The 18,766-nt window shown below is 42.8% G+C and overlaps 1 protein-coding gene across 4 annotated transcripts in view; it reads left to right on the top strand.

Annotated features, from left to right (window-relative positions):
* LOC127929755 (docking protein 3-like) overlaps positions 1-18,766 on the top strand; it is a 34,194-nt gene that overhangs the window by 6,248 nt on the left and 9,180 nt on the right. For all 4 annotated transcript variants that reach the window (XR_008136061.1, XR_008136059.1, XR_008136060.1 and 1 more), the window contains exons 3-4: positions 7,627-7,727; positions 9,680-9,776. Coding sequence is in view for 1 of the 4 variants with exons in the window: in XM_052518005.1 (XP_052373965.1) it covers positions 7,627-7,727; positions 9,680-9,776 (198 nt within the window). In the remaining 3 variants the exon portion in view is untranslated. The remainder of the gene's footprint in view (positions 1-7,626; positions 7,728-9,679; positions 9,777-18,766) is intronic.

Below are 18,766 nucleotides of genomic sequence, written 5' to 3'. Positions count from 1 at the left end.
GTCCTCAATCTGTCCATGAAACTAGTCCTTAATCTGTATGAAACCAGTCCTTAATCTGTCTATGAATCCAGTCCTTAATCTGTCTATGAAACCGGTCCTTAATCTGTCCATGAAACCAGTCCTTAATCTGTTTATGAAACCGGTCCTTAATCTGTCCATGAAACCAGTCCTTCATCTGACTATGAAACCAGTCCTTAATCTGTCCATGAAACCAGTCCTTAATCTGTCCATGAAACCAGTCCTTAATCTGTCTATGAAACCAGTCCTTAATCTGTATATGAAACCAGTCCTTAATCTGTCTATGAAACCTGTCCTCAATCTGTCCATGAAACTAGTCCTTAAACTGTCTATGAAACCAGTCCTTAATCTGTCTATGAAACCAGTCCTTAATCTGTCTATGAAACCAGTCCTTAATCTGTCTATGAAACCAGTCCTTAATCTGTCTATGACACCGGTCCTTAATCTGTATGAAACCAGTCCTTAATCTCTCTATGAAACCAGTCCTTAATCTGTCGATGAAACCAGTCCTTAATCTGTCTATGAAACCAGTCCTTAATCTGTCCATGAAACCAGTCCTTAATCTGTCCATGAAACCAGTCCTTAATCTGTCCATGAAACCAGTCCTCAATCTGTCCATGAAACCAGTCCTTAATCTGTCTATGAAACCAGTCCTTAACCTGTCTATGAAACCGGTCCTTAATCTGTATGAAACCAGTCCTTAATCTGTCTATGAAACCAGTCCTTAATCTGTCGATGAAACCAGTCCTTAATCTGTCTATGAAACCAGTCCTTAATCTGTCTATGAAACCAGTCCTTAATCTGTCCATGAAACCAGTCCTTAATCTGTCCATGAAACCAGTCCTTAATCTGTCCATGAAACCAGTCCTTAATCTGTCCATGAAACCAGTCCTTAATCTGTCTATGAAACCAGTCCTTAATCTGTCTATGAAACCAGTCCTTAATCTGTCTATGAAACCAGTCCTTAATCTGTCTATGAAACCAGTCCTTAATCTGTCTATGAAACCAGTCCTTAATCTGTCTATGAAACCAGTCCTTAATCTGTCTATGAAACCAGTCCTTAATCTGTCCATGAAACCAGTCCTTAATCTGTCCATGAAACCAGTCCTTAATCTGTCTATGAAACCGGTCCTTAATCTGTCTATGAAACCAGTCCTTAATCTGTCTATGAAACCAGTCCTTAATCTGTCTATGAAACCAGTCCTTAATCTGTCTATGAAACCAGTCCTTAATCTGTCCATGAAACCAGTCCTTAATCTGTCTATGAAACCGGTCCTTAATCTGTATGAAACCAGTCCTTAATCTGTCCACGAAACCAGTCCATAATCTGTCTATGAAACCGGTCCTTAATCTGTCTATGAAACCTGTCCTTAATCTGTCCATGAAACCAGTCCTTAATCTGTCTATGAAACCAGTCCTCAATCTGTCCATGAAACTAGTCCTTAATCTGTATGAAACCAGTCCTTAATCTGTCTATGAATCCAGTCCTTAATCTGTCTATGAAACCGGTCCTTAATCTGTCCATGAAACCAGTCCTTAATCTGTCCATGAAACCAGTCCTTAATCTGAAACCAGTCCATGAAACCGGTCCTTAATCTGTCTATGAAACCAGTCCTTAATCTGTCTATGAAACCAGTCCTTAATCTGTCTATGAAACCAGTCCTTAATCTGTCCATGAAACCAGTCCTTAATCTGTCCATGAAACCAGTCCTTAATCTGTCATGAAACCAGTCCTTAATCTGTCTATGAAACCAGTCCTTAATCTGTCTATGAAACCAGTCCTTAATCTGTATATGAAACCAGTCCTTAATCTGTCTATGAAACCAGTCCTTAATCTGTCTATGAAACCAGTCCTTAATCTGTCTATGAAACCAGTCCTTAATCTGTCTATGAAACCAGTCCTTAATCTGTCTATGAAACCTGTCCTTAATCTGTCCATGAAACCAGTCCTTAATCTGTCTATGAAACCAGTCCTCCTGTCCATGAAACTAGTCCTTAATCTGTATGAAACCAGTCCTTAATCTGTCTATGAATCCAGTCCTTAATCTGTCCATGAAACCAGTCCTTAATCTGTCTATGAAACCGGTCCTTAATCTGTCTATGAAACCAGTCCTTAATCTGTCTATGAAACCAGTCCTTAATCTGTCTATGAAACCTGTTCTTAATCTGTCCATGAAACCAGTCCTTAATCTGTCTATGAAACCAGTCCTCAATCTGTCCATGAAACTAGTCCTTAATCTGTATGAAACCAGTCCTTAATCTGTCTATGAATCCAGTCCTTAATCTGTTTATGAAAGTCCTTAATCTGTCCATGAAACCAGTCCTTAATCTGTCTATGAAACCAGTCCTTAATCTGTCCATGAAACCAGTCCTTAATCTGTCTATGAAACCAGTCCTTAATCTGTCCATGAAACCAGTGTTTAATCTGTCTATGAAACCTGTCCTTAATCTGTCTATGAAACCAGTCCTTAATCTGTCCATGAAACCAGTCCTTAAACTGTCTATGAAACCAGTCCTTAATCTGTCTATGAAACCGGTCCTTAATCTGTCTATGAAACCAATCCTTAATCTGTCTATGAAACCAGTCCTTAATCTGTCTATGAAACCAGTCCTTAATCTGTCTATGAAACCAGTCCTTAATCTGTATATGAAACCAGTCCTTAATCTGTCCATGAAACCAGTCCTTAATCTGTCTATGAAACCTGTCCTTAATCTGTCCATGAAACCAGTCCTTAATCTGTCTATGAAACCAGTCCTCAATCTGTCCATGAAACTAGTCCTTAATCTGTATGAAACCAGTCCTTAATCTGTCTATGAAACCAGTCCTTAATCTGTCTATGAAACCGGTCCTTAATCTGTCCATGAAACCAGTCCTTAATCTGTTTATGAAACCGGTCCTTAATCTGTCCATGAAACCAGTCCTTCATCTGACTATGAAACCAGTCCTTAATATGTCCATGAAACCAGTCCTTAATCTGTCCATGAAACCAGTCCTTAATCTGTCTATGAAACCAGTCCTTAATCTGTATATGAAACCAGTCCTTAATCTGTCTATGAAACCTGTCCTCAATCTGTCCATGAAACTAGTCCTTAAACTGTCTATGAAACCAGTCCTTAATCTGTCTATGAAACCAGTCCTTAATCTGTCTATGAAACCAGTCCTTAATCTGTCTATGAAACCAGTCCTTAATCTGTCTATGACACCGGTCCTTAATCTGTATGAAACCAGTCCTTAATCTGTCTATGAAACCAGTCCTTAATCTGTCGATGAAACCAGTCCTTAATCTGTCTATGAAACCAGTCCTTAATCTGTCCATGAAACCAGTCCTTAATCTGTCCATGAAACCAGTCCTTAATCTGTCCATGAAACCAGTCCTCAATCTGTCCATGAAACCAGTCCTTAATCTGTCTATGAAACCAGTCCTTAACCTGTCTATGAAACCGGTCCTTAATCTGTATGAAACCAGTCCTTAATCTGTCTATGAAACCAGTCCTTAATCTGTCGATGAAACCAGTCCTTAATCTGTCCATGAAACCAGTCCTTAATCTGTCTATGAAACCAGTCCTTAATCTGTCGATGAAACCAGTCCTTAATCTGTCCATGAAACCAGTCCTTAATCTGTCTATGAAACCGGTCCTTAATCTGTCTATGAAACCGGTCCTTAATCTGTCTATGAAACCAATCCTTAATCTGTCTATGAAACCAGTCCTTAATCTGTCTATGAAACCAGTCCTTAATCTGTATATGAAACCAGTCCTTAATCTGTCTATGAAACCGGTCCTTAATCTGTCTATGAAACCGGTCCTTAATCTGTCTATGAAACCAGTCCTTAATCTGTCTATGAAACCGGTCCTTAATCTGTCTATGAAACCTGTCCTTAATCTGTCCATGAAACCAGTCCTTAATCTGTCTATGAAACCAGTCCTCAATCTGTCCATGAAACTAGTCCTTAATCTGTATGAAACCAGTCCTTAATCTGTCTATGAATCCAGTCCTTAATCTGTCCATGAAACCAGTCCTTAATCTGTTTATGAAACCAGTCCTTAATCTGTCCATGAAACCAGTCCTTAATCTGTCTATGAAACCAGTCCTTAATCTGTCCATGAAACCAGTCCTTAATCTGTCTATGAAACCAGTCCTTAATCTGTCCATGAAACCAGTCCTTAATCTGTCTATGAAACCAGTCCTTAATCTGTCTATGAAACCAGTCCTTAATCTGTCCATGAAACCATTCCTTAATCTGTCCATGAAACCAGTCCTTAATCTGTCCACGAAACCAGTCCTTAATCTGTCTATGAAACCAGTCCTTAATCTGTATATGAAACCAGTCCTTAATCTGTCTATGAAACCGGTCCTTAATCTGTCTATGAAACCGGTCCTTAATCTGTCTATGAAACCAGTCCTTAATCTGTCTATGAAACCGGTCCTTAATCTGTCTATGAAACCTGTCCTTAATCTGTCCATGAAACCAGTCCTTAATCTGTCTATGAAACCAGTCCTCAATCTGTCCATGAAACTAGTCCTTAATCTGTATGAAACCAGTCCTTAATCTGTCTATGAATCCAGTCCTTAATCTGTCCATGAAACCAGTCCTTAATCTGTTTATGAAACCGGTCCTTAATCTGTCCATGAAACCAGTCCTTAATCTGTCTATGAAACCGGTCCTTAATCTGTCCATGAAACCAGTCCTTAATCTGTCTATGAAACCAGTCCTTAATCTGTCCATGAAACCAGTATTTAATCTGTCTATGAAACCTGTCCTTAATCTGTCTATGAAACCAGTCCTTAATCTGTCCATGAAACCATTCCTTAATCTGTCCATGAAACCAGTCCTTAATCTGTCCACGAAACCAGTCCATAATCTGTCTATGAAACCAGTCCTTAATCTGTATATGAAACCAGTCCTTAATCTGTCCATGAAACCGGTCCTTAATCTGTCTATGAAACCTGTCCTTAATCTGTCCATGAAACCAGTCCTTAATCTGTCTATGAAACCAGTCCTCAATCTGTCCATGAAACTAGTCCTTAATCTGTATGAAACCAGTCCTTAATCTGTCTATGAATCCAGTCCTTAATCTGTCTATGAAACCGGTCCTTAATCTGTCCATGAAACCAGTCCTTAATCTGTTTATGAAACCGGTCCTTAATCTGTCCATGAAACCAGTCCTTCATCTGACTATGAAACCAGTCCTTAATCTGTCCATGAAACCAGTCCTTAATCTGTCCATGAAACCAGTCCTTAATCTGTCTATGAAACCAGTCCTTAATCTGTATATGAAACCAGTCCTTAATCTGTCTATGAAACCTGTCCTCAATCTGTCCATGAAACTAGTCCTTAAACTGTCTATGAAACCAGTCCTTAATCTGTCTATGAAACCAGTCCTTAATCTGTCTATGAAACCAGTCCTTAATCTGTCTATGAAACCAGTCCTTAATCTGTCTATGAAACCGGTCCTTAATCTGTCTATGACACCGGTCCTTAATCTGTATGAAACCAGTCCTTAATCTGAAACCAGTCTAATCTGAAACCAGTCCTTAATCTGTCTATGAAACCAGTCCTTAATCTGTCCATGAAACCAGTCCTTAATCTGTCCTTAATCTGTCCATGAAACCAGTCCTCAATCTGTCCATGAAACCAGTCCTTAATCTGTCTATGAAACCAGTCCTTAATCTGTCCATGAAACCAGTCCTTAATCTGTCCATGAAACCAGTCCTTAATCTGTCCATGAAACCAGTCCTTAATCTGTCGATGAAACCAGTCCTTAATCTGTCTATGAAACCAGTCCTTAATCTGTCTATGAAACCAGTCCTTAATCTGTCCATGAAACCAGTCCTTAATCTGTCCATGAAACCAGTCCTTAATCTGTCCATGAAACCAGTCCTTAATCTGTCCATGAAACCAGTCCTTAATCTGTCTATGAAACCAATCCTTAATCTGTCTATGAAACCGGTCCTTAATCTGTCTATGAAACCGGTCCTTAATCTGTCTATGAAACCAGTCCTTAATCTGTCTATGAAACCAGTCCTTAATCTGTCTATGAAACCAAACTATGAAACCAGTCCTTAATCTGTCCATGAAACCAGTCCTTAATCTGTCCATGAAACCAGTCCTCAATCTGTCTATGAAACCAGTCCTTAATCTGTCTATGAAACCAGTCCTTAATCTGTCTATGTCCTTAATCTGTCTATGAAACCAGTCCTTAATCTGTCTATGAAACCAGTCCTTAATCTGTCTATGAAACCAGTCCTTAATCTGTCCATGAAACCAGTCCTTAATCTGTCCTTGAAACCAGTCCTTAATCTGTGAAACCAATCCTAATCTGAAACCTTAATCTGTGAAACCGGTCCTTAATCTGTCTATGAAACCAGTCCTTAATCTGTCTATGAAACCAGTCCTTAATCTGTCTATGAAACCGGTCCTTAATCTGTCTATGAAACCAGTCCTTAATCTGTCCATGAAACCAATCCTTAATCTGTCTATGAAACCAGTCCTTAATCTGTCTGAAACCAGTCCTTAATCTGTCCATGAAAAACCTTAATCTGTGAAACCAGTCCTTAATCTGTCTATGAAACCAGTCCTTAATCTGTCCATGAAACCAGTCCTTAATCTGTCCATGAAACCAGTCCTTAATCTGTCCATGAAACCAGTCCTCAATCTGTCCATGAAACCAGTCCTTAATCTGTCTATGAAACCAGTCCTTAATCTGTCTATGAAACCGGTCCTTAATCTGTATGAAACCAGTCCTTAATCTGTCTATGAAACCAGTCCTTAATCTGTCGATGAAACCAGTCCTTAATCTGTCTATGAAACCAGTCCTCAATCTGTCCATGAAACCAGTCCTTAATCTGTCCATGAAACCAGTCCTTAATCTGTCCATGAAACCAGTCCTTAATCTGTCCATGAAACCAGTCCTTAATCTGTCCATGAAACCAGTCCTTAATCTGTCCATGAAACCAGTCCTTAATCTGTCCATGAAACCAGTCCTTAATCTGTCCATGAAACCAGTCCTTAATCTGTCCATGAAACCAGTCCTTAATCTGTCTATGAAACCAATCCTTAATCTGTCTATGAAACCAGTCCTTAATCTGTCTATGAAACCAGTCCTTAATCTGTCCATGAAACCAGTCCTTAATCTGTCTATGAAACCGGTCCTTAATCTGTCTATGAAACCAGTCCTTAATCTGTCTATGAAACCAGTCCTTAATCTGTCTATGAAACCGGTCCTTAATCTGTCTATGAAACCAGTCCTTAATCTGTCCATGAAACCAATCCTTAATCTGTCTATGAAACCAGTCCTTATCTGTCTATGAAACCAGTCCTTAATCTGTCCATGAAACCAATCCTTAATCTGTCCATGAAACCAGTCCTTAATCTGTCTATGAAACCAGTCCTTAATCTGTCCATGAAACCAATCCTTAATCTGTCTATGAAACCGGTCCTTAATCTGTTAATATCAGTGTTTCAGAGAGTGTAAACTCTCTGCAATCTGAGAAACAGTTGAACCCCTGATTTATTAAGGCAGTTTATCTGTTTAAATGTTTATTTCATGCCCCGTTCTCTTTTTTTTTTCCTAAAATAAACTTGTTGACCTTTGACCTGCCTCCAGACTGTAGAGCGTTCGACCTGAACACCACACAAAGAAGATACATCCTGGCCTCAGAGAACTACCATGACTGGGTGGGGGCTCTCTGCCAACTGGCCTTCCAGGTAGGGGCTCTCTGCCAACTAGCCTTCCAGGTAGGGGCTCTCTGCCAACTGGCCTTCCAGGTAGGGGCTCTCTGCCAACTAGCCTTCCAGGTAGGGGCTCTCTGCCAACTGGCCTTCCAGGTAGGGGCTCTCTGCCAACTAGCCTTCCAGGTAGGGGCTCTCTGCCAACGAGCCTTCCAGGTAGGGGCTCTCTGCCAACTAGCCTTCCAGGTAGGGGCTCTCTGCCAACTGGCCTTCCAGGTAGGGGCTCTCTGCCAACTAGCCTTCCAGGTAGGGGCTCTCTGCCAACTGGCCTTCCAGGTAGGGGCCGTATGTGTGCTTTATCTTCCAGGTAGGGGCCGTATGTGTGTCTTATCTTCCAGGTAGGGGCCGTATGTGTGTCTTATCTTCCAGGTAGGGGCCGTATGTGTGTCTTATCTTCCAGGTAGGGGCCGTATGTGTGTTTTATCTTCCAGGTAGGGGCCGTATGTGTGCTTTATCTTCCAGGTAGGGGCCGTATGTGTGCTTTATCTTCCAGGTAGGGGCCGTATGTGTGCTTTATCTTCCAGGTAGGGGCCGTATGTGTGCTTTATCTTCCAGGTAGGGGCCGTATGTGTGTCTTATCTTCCAGGTAGGGGCCGTATGTGTGTCTTATCTTCCAGGTAGGGGCCGTATGTGTGTCTTATCTTCCAGGTAGGGGCCGTATGTGTGTCTTATCTTCCAGGTAGGGGCCGTATGTGTGTTTTATCTTCCAGGTAGGGGCCGTATGTGTGTCTTATCTTCCCGGTACATATGGAGGGGACTATATAAATAGTGTTTATCTCTGTCGCTCCTACCTTCCAGGTACACAGGGAGGAGGGGACTATAAGGGGCTAGTATTCATAAAACAACATTAGAAGAGGCTACAAGGGGCTAGTAGCAAATGCGCCATATTCCCTATAGGGCACTTTATTCATTGTACTTCACTCATTTTGAGCAGGAGCCCATAGGGAGCCATTTTCAAGCAAACCCACTGGCAACAATGAGGAAGTAGTCCTGGTGGTAACAGTTGGTCACCTCCTTACTTCTCCTTCTCTTTACTGCTGCTTACACAAACCCTGTCCCCTAGCCTGTCTCCCCTCCCCCTAGCCTGTCTCCCCTCCCCCTAGCCTGTCTCCCCTCCCCCTAGCCTGTCTCCTCTCCCCCTAGCCTGTCTCCCCTCCCCCTCACCTGTCTCCCCTCCCCTCACCTGTCTCCCCTCCCCCTAGCCTGTCTCCCCTCCCCCTAGCCTGTCTCCCCTAGAGTCATCTCTGATCTAGAGTCATCTCTGATCTAGGGTCATCTCTGATCTAGAGTCATCTCTGATCTAGAGTCATCTCTGATCTAGAGTCATCTCTGATCTAGGGTCATCTCTGATCTAGAGTCATCTCTGATCTAGAGTCATCTCTGATCTAGAGTCATCTCTGATCTAGGGTCATCTCTGATCTAGGGTCATCTCTGATCTAGGGTCATCTCTGATCTAGGGTCATCTCTGATCTAGAGTCATCTCTGATCTAGAGTCATCTCTGATCTAGAGTCATCTCTGATCTAGAGTCATCTCTGATCTAGGGTCATCTCTGATCTAGGGTCATCTCTGATCTAGAGTCATCTCTGATCTAGAGTCATCTCTGATCTAGAGTCATCTCTGATCTAGGGTCATCTCTGATCTAGGGTCATCTCTGATCTAGGGTCATCTCTGATCTAGGGTCATCTCCCCCTTTCCATGTAATCATATTCATTATGATTATAAAGAAAAACTGTCCGTAGATCAGAACGGTTACTAATTATCATTTAGTCTAACGTTTACAATGCTCTGCCACTTGACAAAGACTTCTGTGAAACCAGAACAATACTCTGTGTGTCTGGGCCTCTCATTCATATATATGAGCATTATGTTTTAGCATCAATAGTGGAGTTCTCTAGTATCATATCACCCTCCTTTCCTTCTGCTGCAGAAAGAGCCTGGACACGCAGAGACCAGAGAGAAGGAGAGAGGAGGTGGGATGGGGATACCCATGGAGGAGAATGAGTTGTATGCTACCTGGAAGACAGGTACATAGAATACACACCCACCCACCCAACAACACACCCACCCAACCACACACACACCCACCCAACCACACACACACCAACCCAGCCACACACCCACCCAACAACACACCCACCCACCAACACACCCACCCAACAACACACCCACCCAACCACACACCCACCCACCAACACACCCACCAACCCACCCACCCAACAACACACCCACCCACCCAACCACACACACACCAACCCAGCCACACACCCACCCAACAACACACCCACCCAACCACACACCAACACACCCACCCAACCACACACACACCCACCCAACAACACACCCACCCAACCACACACCAACACATCCACCCAACCACACACCAACACACCCACCCAACAACACACCCACCCAACCACACACACACCCACCCACCAACACACCCACCCAACCACACACAAACCCACCCACACACACACACCCACCCAACAGCACACCCACCCACCCAACCAAACACAAACCCACACCCACCCATAAACCCACACTGACACACCAACACACCCACAAACACACCCACCAAAACACCCACCCAACCACACACACGCAACAACCACACACACACAAACCCACACACACCCACACCAACACACAAACCCACATCCACCCAACCAACCAAACTGACACACCCACTAACACCCACACCAACACACCTACCCAACCACACACACACACCAACACACCCACTAACACCCACACCAACACACCCACCCAACCACACTGACACACCAACACACCCACCCAACCACACTGACACACCAACACCAACACACCAACCCAACCACACTGACACACCAACACACCAACCCAACCACACACCAACACACCAACACACCAACACACCAACCCAACCACACACCAGCAAACCAACACACCCACACACCACCAACCAGCACACACACACATATACTGTATACACTTTATACAACAGTATGTGGATTTGGCTATTAGAGCCACACCCGTTACTGACAGGTGTATACAAATGAGCACACAGCCATGCAATCTCCATAGACAAACATTGGCAGTAGAATGGCCCTTACTGAAAAGCTCAGTGACAACGTGGCACCCATCATAGGATGCAACCTTTCCAACAAGTCAGTTCGTCAAATATCTTCCCTGCTAGAGCTGCCCCGGTCAACTGTAAGGGCTGTTATTGTGAGGAGCAACAACGGCTCGGCCGTGAAGTGGTAGACCACACAAGCTCCACAGAACGAGACCGCCGAGTGCTGAAGCGCGTAAAAATGGCCTATCCTCGAGTTGAAACTAAGAGTTTTCAAACTGCCTCTGGAAGCAACAACAGGACTGTTCGTCAGGAGCTGCATGAAATTGGTTTCCAATGTCGAGCTGCCGCACACAAGCCTAAGATGCCCATGCTGGAGGGGTGTAAAGCTCACTGTCATTGGACTCCGGAGCAGTGGAAACGCCTTCTCTGGAGTGATGAATCATGACAGATGAATGTGGGTTTGGCAGATGCCAGGAGAACGCTAACTGCCCCAATGCATAGTGCCAACTGTAAAGTTTGGTGGAGGAGGAATAATGGTCTGGGGCTGTTTTTCATGGTTCGGGCCCCTTAGTTCCAGCGAAGGGAAGTCTTAACACTACAGCACGGTTTGTTGAGATCGGTGTGAAGGACCTTGACTGGGCTGCAAAAGAGTCCTGACCTCAACCCCATCGAACAACCTTGGGATGAATTAGAGCCAGGGCTAATGATATTAAGCACATTGCTACTCTTGACAACCGGTGTACAGCCTACCTGGCTGGCATGAAAATGAACCACAGGAAAAGCGTCCTCCATTCACTATTTAAGAGCATCGATGACATGTATTTTTCCCCCTGTCCCTGTTTCGATACAGGTGCATGATGATGGGTCCATTCTAAATCAAAACTAATGTCACACACATTATTTAGTACATGTAAAGACAAGGTTAAATCAAGAATAGTCTGATGGGTGACAATATTAGCCACTTGATAGGCTAATGAGATATTATTATGATTATGATATATTATCACTTGTGAATGATGCCCAGCATAAGAAACAATGCCTTGTTTTGCCACACCTCATGTAGCCTAGCCCATAGGCCTATAAGGTTAGTATCAGACCTCATGTAGCCTAGCCCATCCTATAAGGTTAGTATCACACCTCATGTAGCCTAGCCCATAGTCCTATAAGGTTAGTATCACACCTCATGTAGCCTAGCCCATAGTCCCATAAGGTTAGTATCACACCTCATGTAGCCTAGCCCATAGTCCTATAAGGTTAGTATCACACCTCATGTAGCCTAGCCCATAGTCCTATAAGGTTAGTATCACACCTCATGTAGCCTAGCCCATAGTCCTATAAGGTTAGTATCACACCTCATGTAGCCTAGCCCATAGTCCTATAAGGTTAGTATCACACCTCATGTAGCCTAGCCCATAGTCCTATAAGGTTAGTATCACACCTCATGTAGTCTAGCCCATAGTCCTATAAGGTTAGTATCACACCTCATGTAGCCTAGCCCATAGTCCTATAAGGTTAGTATCACACCTCATGTAGCCTAGCCCATAGTCCTATAAGGTTAGTATCACACCTCATGTAGCCTAGCCCATAGTCCTATAAGGTTAGTATCACACCTCATGTAGCCTAGCCCATAGTCCTATAAGGTTAGTATCACACCTCATGTAGTCTAGCCCATAGTCCTATAAGGTTAGTATCACACCCCATGTAGCCTAGCCCATAGTCCTATAAGGTTAGTATCACACCTCATGTAGCCTAGCCCATAGTCCTATAAGGTTAGTATCACACCTCATGTAGTCTAGCCCATAGTCCTATAAGGTTAGTATCACACCTCATGTAGCCTAGCCCATAGTCCTATAAGGTTAGTATCACACCTCATGTAGCCTAGCCCATAGTCCTATAAGGTTAGTATCACACCTCATGTAGCCTAGCCCATAGTCCTATAAGGTTAGTATCACACCTCATGTAGCCTAGCCCATAGTCCTATATGTTTTAATAAGGTTAGTATCACACCTCATGTAGCCTAGCCCATAGTCCTATAAGGTTAGTATCACACCTCATGTAGCCTAGCCCATAGTCCTATAAGGTTAGTATCACACCTCATGTAGCCTAGCCCATAGTCCTATAAGGTTAGTATCACACCTCATGTAGCCTAGCCCATAGTCCTATAAGGTTAGTATCACACCTCATGTAGCCTAGCCCATAGTCCTATAAGGTTAGTATCACACCTCATGTAGCCTAGCCCATAGTCCTATAAGGTTAGTATCACACCTCATGTAGTCTAGTCCATAGTCCTATATGTTTTAATAAGGTTAGTATCACACCTCATGTAGCCTAGCCCATAGTCCTATAAGGTTAGTATCACACCTCATGTAGCCTAGCCCATAGTCCTATAAGGTTAGTATCACACCTCATGTAGCCTAGCCCATAGTCCTATAAGGTTAGTATCACACCTCATGTAGTCTAGTCCATAGTCCTGTATGTTTTAATAAGGTTAGTATCACACCTCATGTAGCCTAGCCCATAGTCCTATAAGGTTAGTATCACACCTCATGTAGCCCAGCCCATAGGCCTGTATGTTTTAATAAGGTTAGTATCACACCTCATGTAGCCCAGCCCATAGGCCTGTATGTTTTAATAAGGTTAGTATCACACCTCATGTAGCCTAGCCCATAGGCCTGTATGTTTTAATAAGGTTAGTATCACACCTCATGTAGCCCAGCCCATAGGCCTGTATGTTTTAATAAGGTTAGTATCACACCTCATGTAGCCTAGCCCATAGTCCTATATGTTTTAATAAGGTCAGTATCACACCTCATGTAGCCTAGCCCATAGGTCTGTATGTTTTAATAACGTTTGTATCACAACTTAAAGTGCCCAAATAACCAATTAAAATGAAGCACATTAATCTGCTTTACAAGGGGTGTGGAGCCGAACTGGCATATATAAGCACGCTGCACGTTTCGAGTTTGGGGAAGATAATTTTCACCATAAAAATGCACCTTCATAATAAAAGCATTACATGTATAATTGCATTTGTGGTCGCTGGGGATAATGGCGTTTACATAACCTCTTTAGGGTTCGCTGGGGATAATGGCGTTTACATAACCTCTTTAGGGGTCGCTGGGGATAATGGCGTTATCTCGCTAATGGAACATTGACGTGTATAGCCTACCGCTGTGTGCACATCGCTGCACTTATGTGAAGAAATAGCCTAATGGTTCTGATCTGTTGCGTCAGCCTCATTGCGTATAAAAGGAATAGAATAGGTTGACTTTTGTACTATAGGGGATAGTAGATTGACATAGGCTCGTGCTTTTGGTATTCATTAGGCCTACTCATCTTGTTGACTGACTAAAAGTAAACGCGGACAGTTCTAATATCTTAAATATGAGGAATTGGATAAGGACACACGCAGTCGCATCCCGGATGTGTCTGTGTTAACTTGGAGCCGTTGAGAAAGACCCGATCACGTGACAGAGAGCCATGCGAGTGAGAGACTCTTCACTCCGGGAAAAGGGCACAGTGCATCACTCCGTCCGCGAAAGGAAGTGATTTTTTTTAAGGGGGGATGCCGCCGTGAAATTCGAGGCATTATCAAGTGCTTGTCAAATTGTGAATGAGAGAGACTATTGGAGTGTGCACACAAATCACCATCAGTCTCATCCTTCAGCATTATGTATAAAAAAAAAATGTAGAACTAAAGTTAAATTAATGACTCTAAAATCAAGCATATATGAGAACCCGTTTCTGTTGACCGCTCAACACAGAATAGCCGCCTGTGCGCACTACCTGGAATCGTGAAGAAAATAATTATTTTATATTCTGCTTTGTTCAATTGTATTCTTCATACTATAAAATAATATAAAATAATCCCGCGGAATTCGAAGCAGATCTTGTCTGCTAAATGAACTAGTGAAGCCCACAGCCATTTGGCATAGCCAGATCAGGACCTAAAGGACAACTCCATATGCTATTCTGAAATATACTACATTTTCTTCATATCATGTTTCTTTAGACCTGTCTAAAATAAAGAATGGATTCATTGTGAGGGTGTAGACTATATTACATGGATTTATTGTGATGGTGTAGGTAGACTATATTACATGGATTTATTGTGATGGTGTAGGTAGACTATATTACATGGATTTATTGTGATGGTGTAGGTAGACTATATTACATGGATTTATTGTGATGGTGTAGGTAGACTATATTACATGGATTTATTGTGACGGTGTAGACTATATTACATGGATTTATTGTGATGGTGTAGGTAGACTATATTACATGGATTTATTGTGATGGTGTAGGTAGACTATATTACATGGATTTATTGTGATGGTGTAGGTAGACTATATTACATGGATTTATTGTGATGGTGTAGGTAGACTATATTACATGGATTTATTGTGATGGTGTAGACTATATTACATGGATTTATTGTGATGGTGTAGACTATATTACATGGATTTATTGTGATGGTGTAGACTATATTACATGGATTTATTGTGATGTTATAGGTAGACTATATTACATGGATTTATTGTGATGGTGTAGACTATATTACATGGATTTATTGTGATGGTGTAGACTATATTACATGGATTTATTGTGATGGTGTAGACTATATTACATGGATTTATTGTGATGGTGTAGAATATATTACATGGATTTATTGTGATGGTGTAGGTAGACTATATAACATGGATTTATTGTGAAGGTGTAGTCTATATTACATGGATTTATTGTGATGGTGTAGACTATATTACATGGATTTATTGTGATGGTGTAGACTATATTACATGGATTTATTGTGAAGGTGTAGGCTATATTACATGGATTTATTGTGATGGTGTAGACTATATTACATGGATTTATTGTGAAGGTGTAGGCTATATTACATGGATTTATTGTGATGGTGTAGACTATATTACATGGATTTATTAGACTTTTTAAAATGGCTTGTTGGCTGTGTGTGGAAGCCAGGAGATCACCGGTGACAACCACAGCCCTAATTGGAACTTTGACTGCGAGCCAGGCCTAATCACCCCCAACATCAGTGACCGATCTCACTAATGCTCGTGGCTGAATGGAAGCAAGTCCCTGCAGCAATGTTCCAACATCTAGTGGAAAGCCTTCCCAGAAGAGTGGAGGCTGTTATAGCAGCAATGTTCCAACATCTAGTGGAAAGCCTTCCCAGAAGAGTGGAGGCTGTTGTAGCAGCAATGTTCCAACATCTAGTGGGAAGTCTTCCCAGAAGAATGGAGGCTGTTATAGCAGCAATGTTCCAACATCTAGTGGAAAGCCTTCCCAGAAGAGTGGAGGCTGTTATAGCAGCAATGTTCCAACATCTAGTGGAAAGCCTTCCCAGAAGAGTGGAGGCTGTTATAGCAGCAATGTTCCAACATCTAGTGGAAAGCCTTCCCAGAAGAGTGGAGGCTGTTATAGCAGCAATGTTCCAAGATCTAGTGGAAAGCCTTCCCAGAAGAGTAGAGGCTGTTATAGCAGCAATGTTCCAACATGTTCCAACATCTAGTGGAAAGCCTTCCCAGAAGAGTGGAGGCTGTTATAGCAGCAATGTTCCAACATCTAGTGGAAAGCCTTCCCAGAAGAGTGGAGGCTGTTATAGCAGCAATGTTCCAACATCTAGTGGAAAGTCTTCCCAGAAGAGTGGAGGCTGTTATAGCAGTAATGTTCCAACATCTAGTGGAAAGCCTTCCCAGAAGAATGGAGGCTGTTATAGCAGCAATGTTCCAACATGTTCCAACATCTAGTGGAAAGCCTTCCCAGAAGAGTGGAGGCTGTTATAGCAGCAAAGGGGAGGGGACCAACTCCATATTAATGCACATGATTTTGGAATGAGATGTTGGACACGCAGGTGTCCACATATTTTTGGTCATGATGTGTAGATACGGTACATCTTGGCAATGCGTTCCAGTCCCGCCCAACTACGTGTTGTGATCACAGTAATCTGTCCTGTCAGCACTGAGTGTTTTCGAAACAGGACACAGTATGGCCCAATGGGAACAGAGGAGGATGACACTGCTGTTTTAGAAGAACTAACGCAGAACGAAAAGACCTTATAAAAAAAGGAACAAAGAGCGGATGACGAATAAATGTTTTCTCGGGAGCTTTCAAATCAAATTTTATTTGTCACATACACATGGTTAGCAGATGTTAATGGACACAGACACATGGTTAGCAGATGTTAATGGACACAGACACATGGTTAGCAGATGTTAATGGACACAGACACATGGTTAGCAGATGTTAATGGACACAGACACATGGTTAGCAGATGTTAATGGACACAGACACATGGTTAGCAGATGTTAATGGACACAGACACATGGTTAGCAGATGTTAATGCGAGTGTTGCGAAATGCTTGTGCTTCAAGTTAACAATGCAGTAATATCTAACGATTTCCTTATTCCCTTGTCTTATACACACAAGTGTAAAGGAATGAATAAGAATATGTACATAAAGATATATGAGTGAGTGGTGGTACAGAACGGCATAGGCAAGATACAGTAGATGGTATCGAGTACAGTATATACATATGAGATGAGTAATGTAGGGTGTGTAAACATTATATGAAGTGACATTGTTTAAAGTGGCTAGTGATATATTTTACATTTCCCATCAATTCCCATTATTAAAGTGGCTGGAGTTGAGTCAGTGTGTTGGCAGCAGCCACTCAATGTTAGTAGTGGCTGTTTAACAGTCTGATGGCCTTGAGATAGAAGCTGTTTTCCAGTCTCTCGGTCCCAGCTTTGATGCACCTGTACTGACCGTCAAGTCTCAAGTCCTAAACTTTGAATTTCGAGTCCTAAACAAGTCATACGGGGCTCTTCACCAAATTTGTGTGAAGCATAAACTCAATCAGAGGTTCAAGCACTCGCCGTAATCAGCAGGTTAGGAAGAGTACACAACCATTCTAGGAGGCACTCTGCCACAAATGTGCTCATTTGATCTTGTCCAGCTTCAAACAGTGTGGTGGCGAGTCAATCTGGAAACCTAATCTAGGCAAGCAGTGAGGAGGGCACCTAACAATACAGGCTCCAGACATCACAAGCAGAGAGGAGGGCACCTAACAATACAGGCTCCAGACATCACAAGCAGAGAGGAGGGCACATATCAATACAGGCTCCAGACATCACAAGCAGTGAGGAGGGCACCTAACAATACAGGCTCCAGACATCATAGCAAAAAGAAACCCATGAAACAAGTCACACACACTCATAAACACACAACCCCGGGTGATGGATATAGCTGTCGGCTATATTAGCCACGATTTACACAATTTTCTTTGTGCAGCTTCAAATGTCGAACAAAGTTGGAAATTGTTGATCCCCGTTTGTCATTTTCTTCCCGCATGTTTTGAAATCCGTTTTTTTGTTGATACAGCGTCGTCTTTATATCCGAAAATAATAATTCTGGGTATCATCATTCCAAGGACTCCATCTGACTTCCCCCGTTGACGTTCCTCTGCGCTGCCACGCACAAACTGATTGGCCGCCGTCCGATTCAAACTGATTGGCCGCCGTCCGATTCAAACTGATTGGCCGCCGTCCGATTCAAACTGATTGGCCGCCGTCCGATTCAAACTGATTGGCCGCCGTCCGATTCAAACTGATTGGCCGCCGTCCGATTCAAACTGATTGGCCGCCGTCCGATTCAAACTGATTGGCCGCCGTCCGATTCAAACTGATTGGCCGCCGTCCGATTCAAACTGTTTGGCCGCCGTCCGATTCAAACTGATTGGCCGCCGTCCGATTCAAACTGATTGGCCGCCGTCCGATTCAAACTGATTGGCCGCCGTCCGATTCAAACTGATTGGCCGCCGTCCGATTCAAACTGATTGGCCGCCGTCCGATTCAAACTGTAATCCGTTAAATGAAGAGTCGATGCTGCAAAATACTTTTTTTTTTTTAAAGCATCATTTATATTTGGGCTTGGGG

The sequence above is a fragment of the Oncorhynchus keta genome, chromosome 4 (assembly GCF_023373465.1).
Source record: "Oncorhynchus keta strain PuntledgeMale-10-30-2019 chromosome 4, Oket_V2, whole genome shotgun sequence".
In the NCBI taxonomy this organism is placed as follows: domain Eukaryota; kingdom Metazoa; phylum Chordata; class Actinopteri; order Salmoniformes; family Salmonidae; genus Oncorhynchus; species Oncorhynchus keta.
This window is presented reverse-complemented; position numbering and strand designations above follow the sequence as displayed.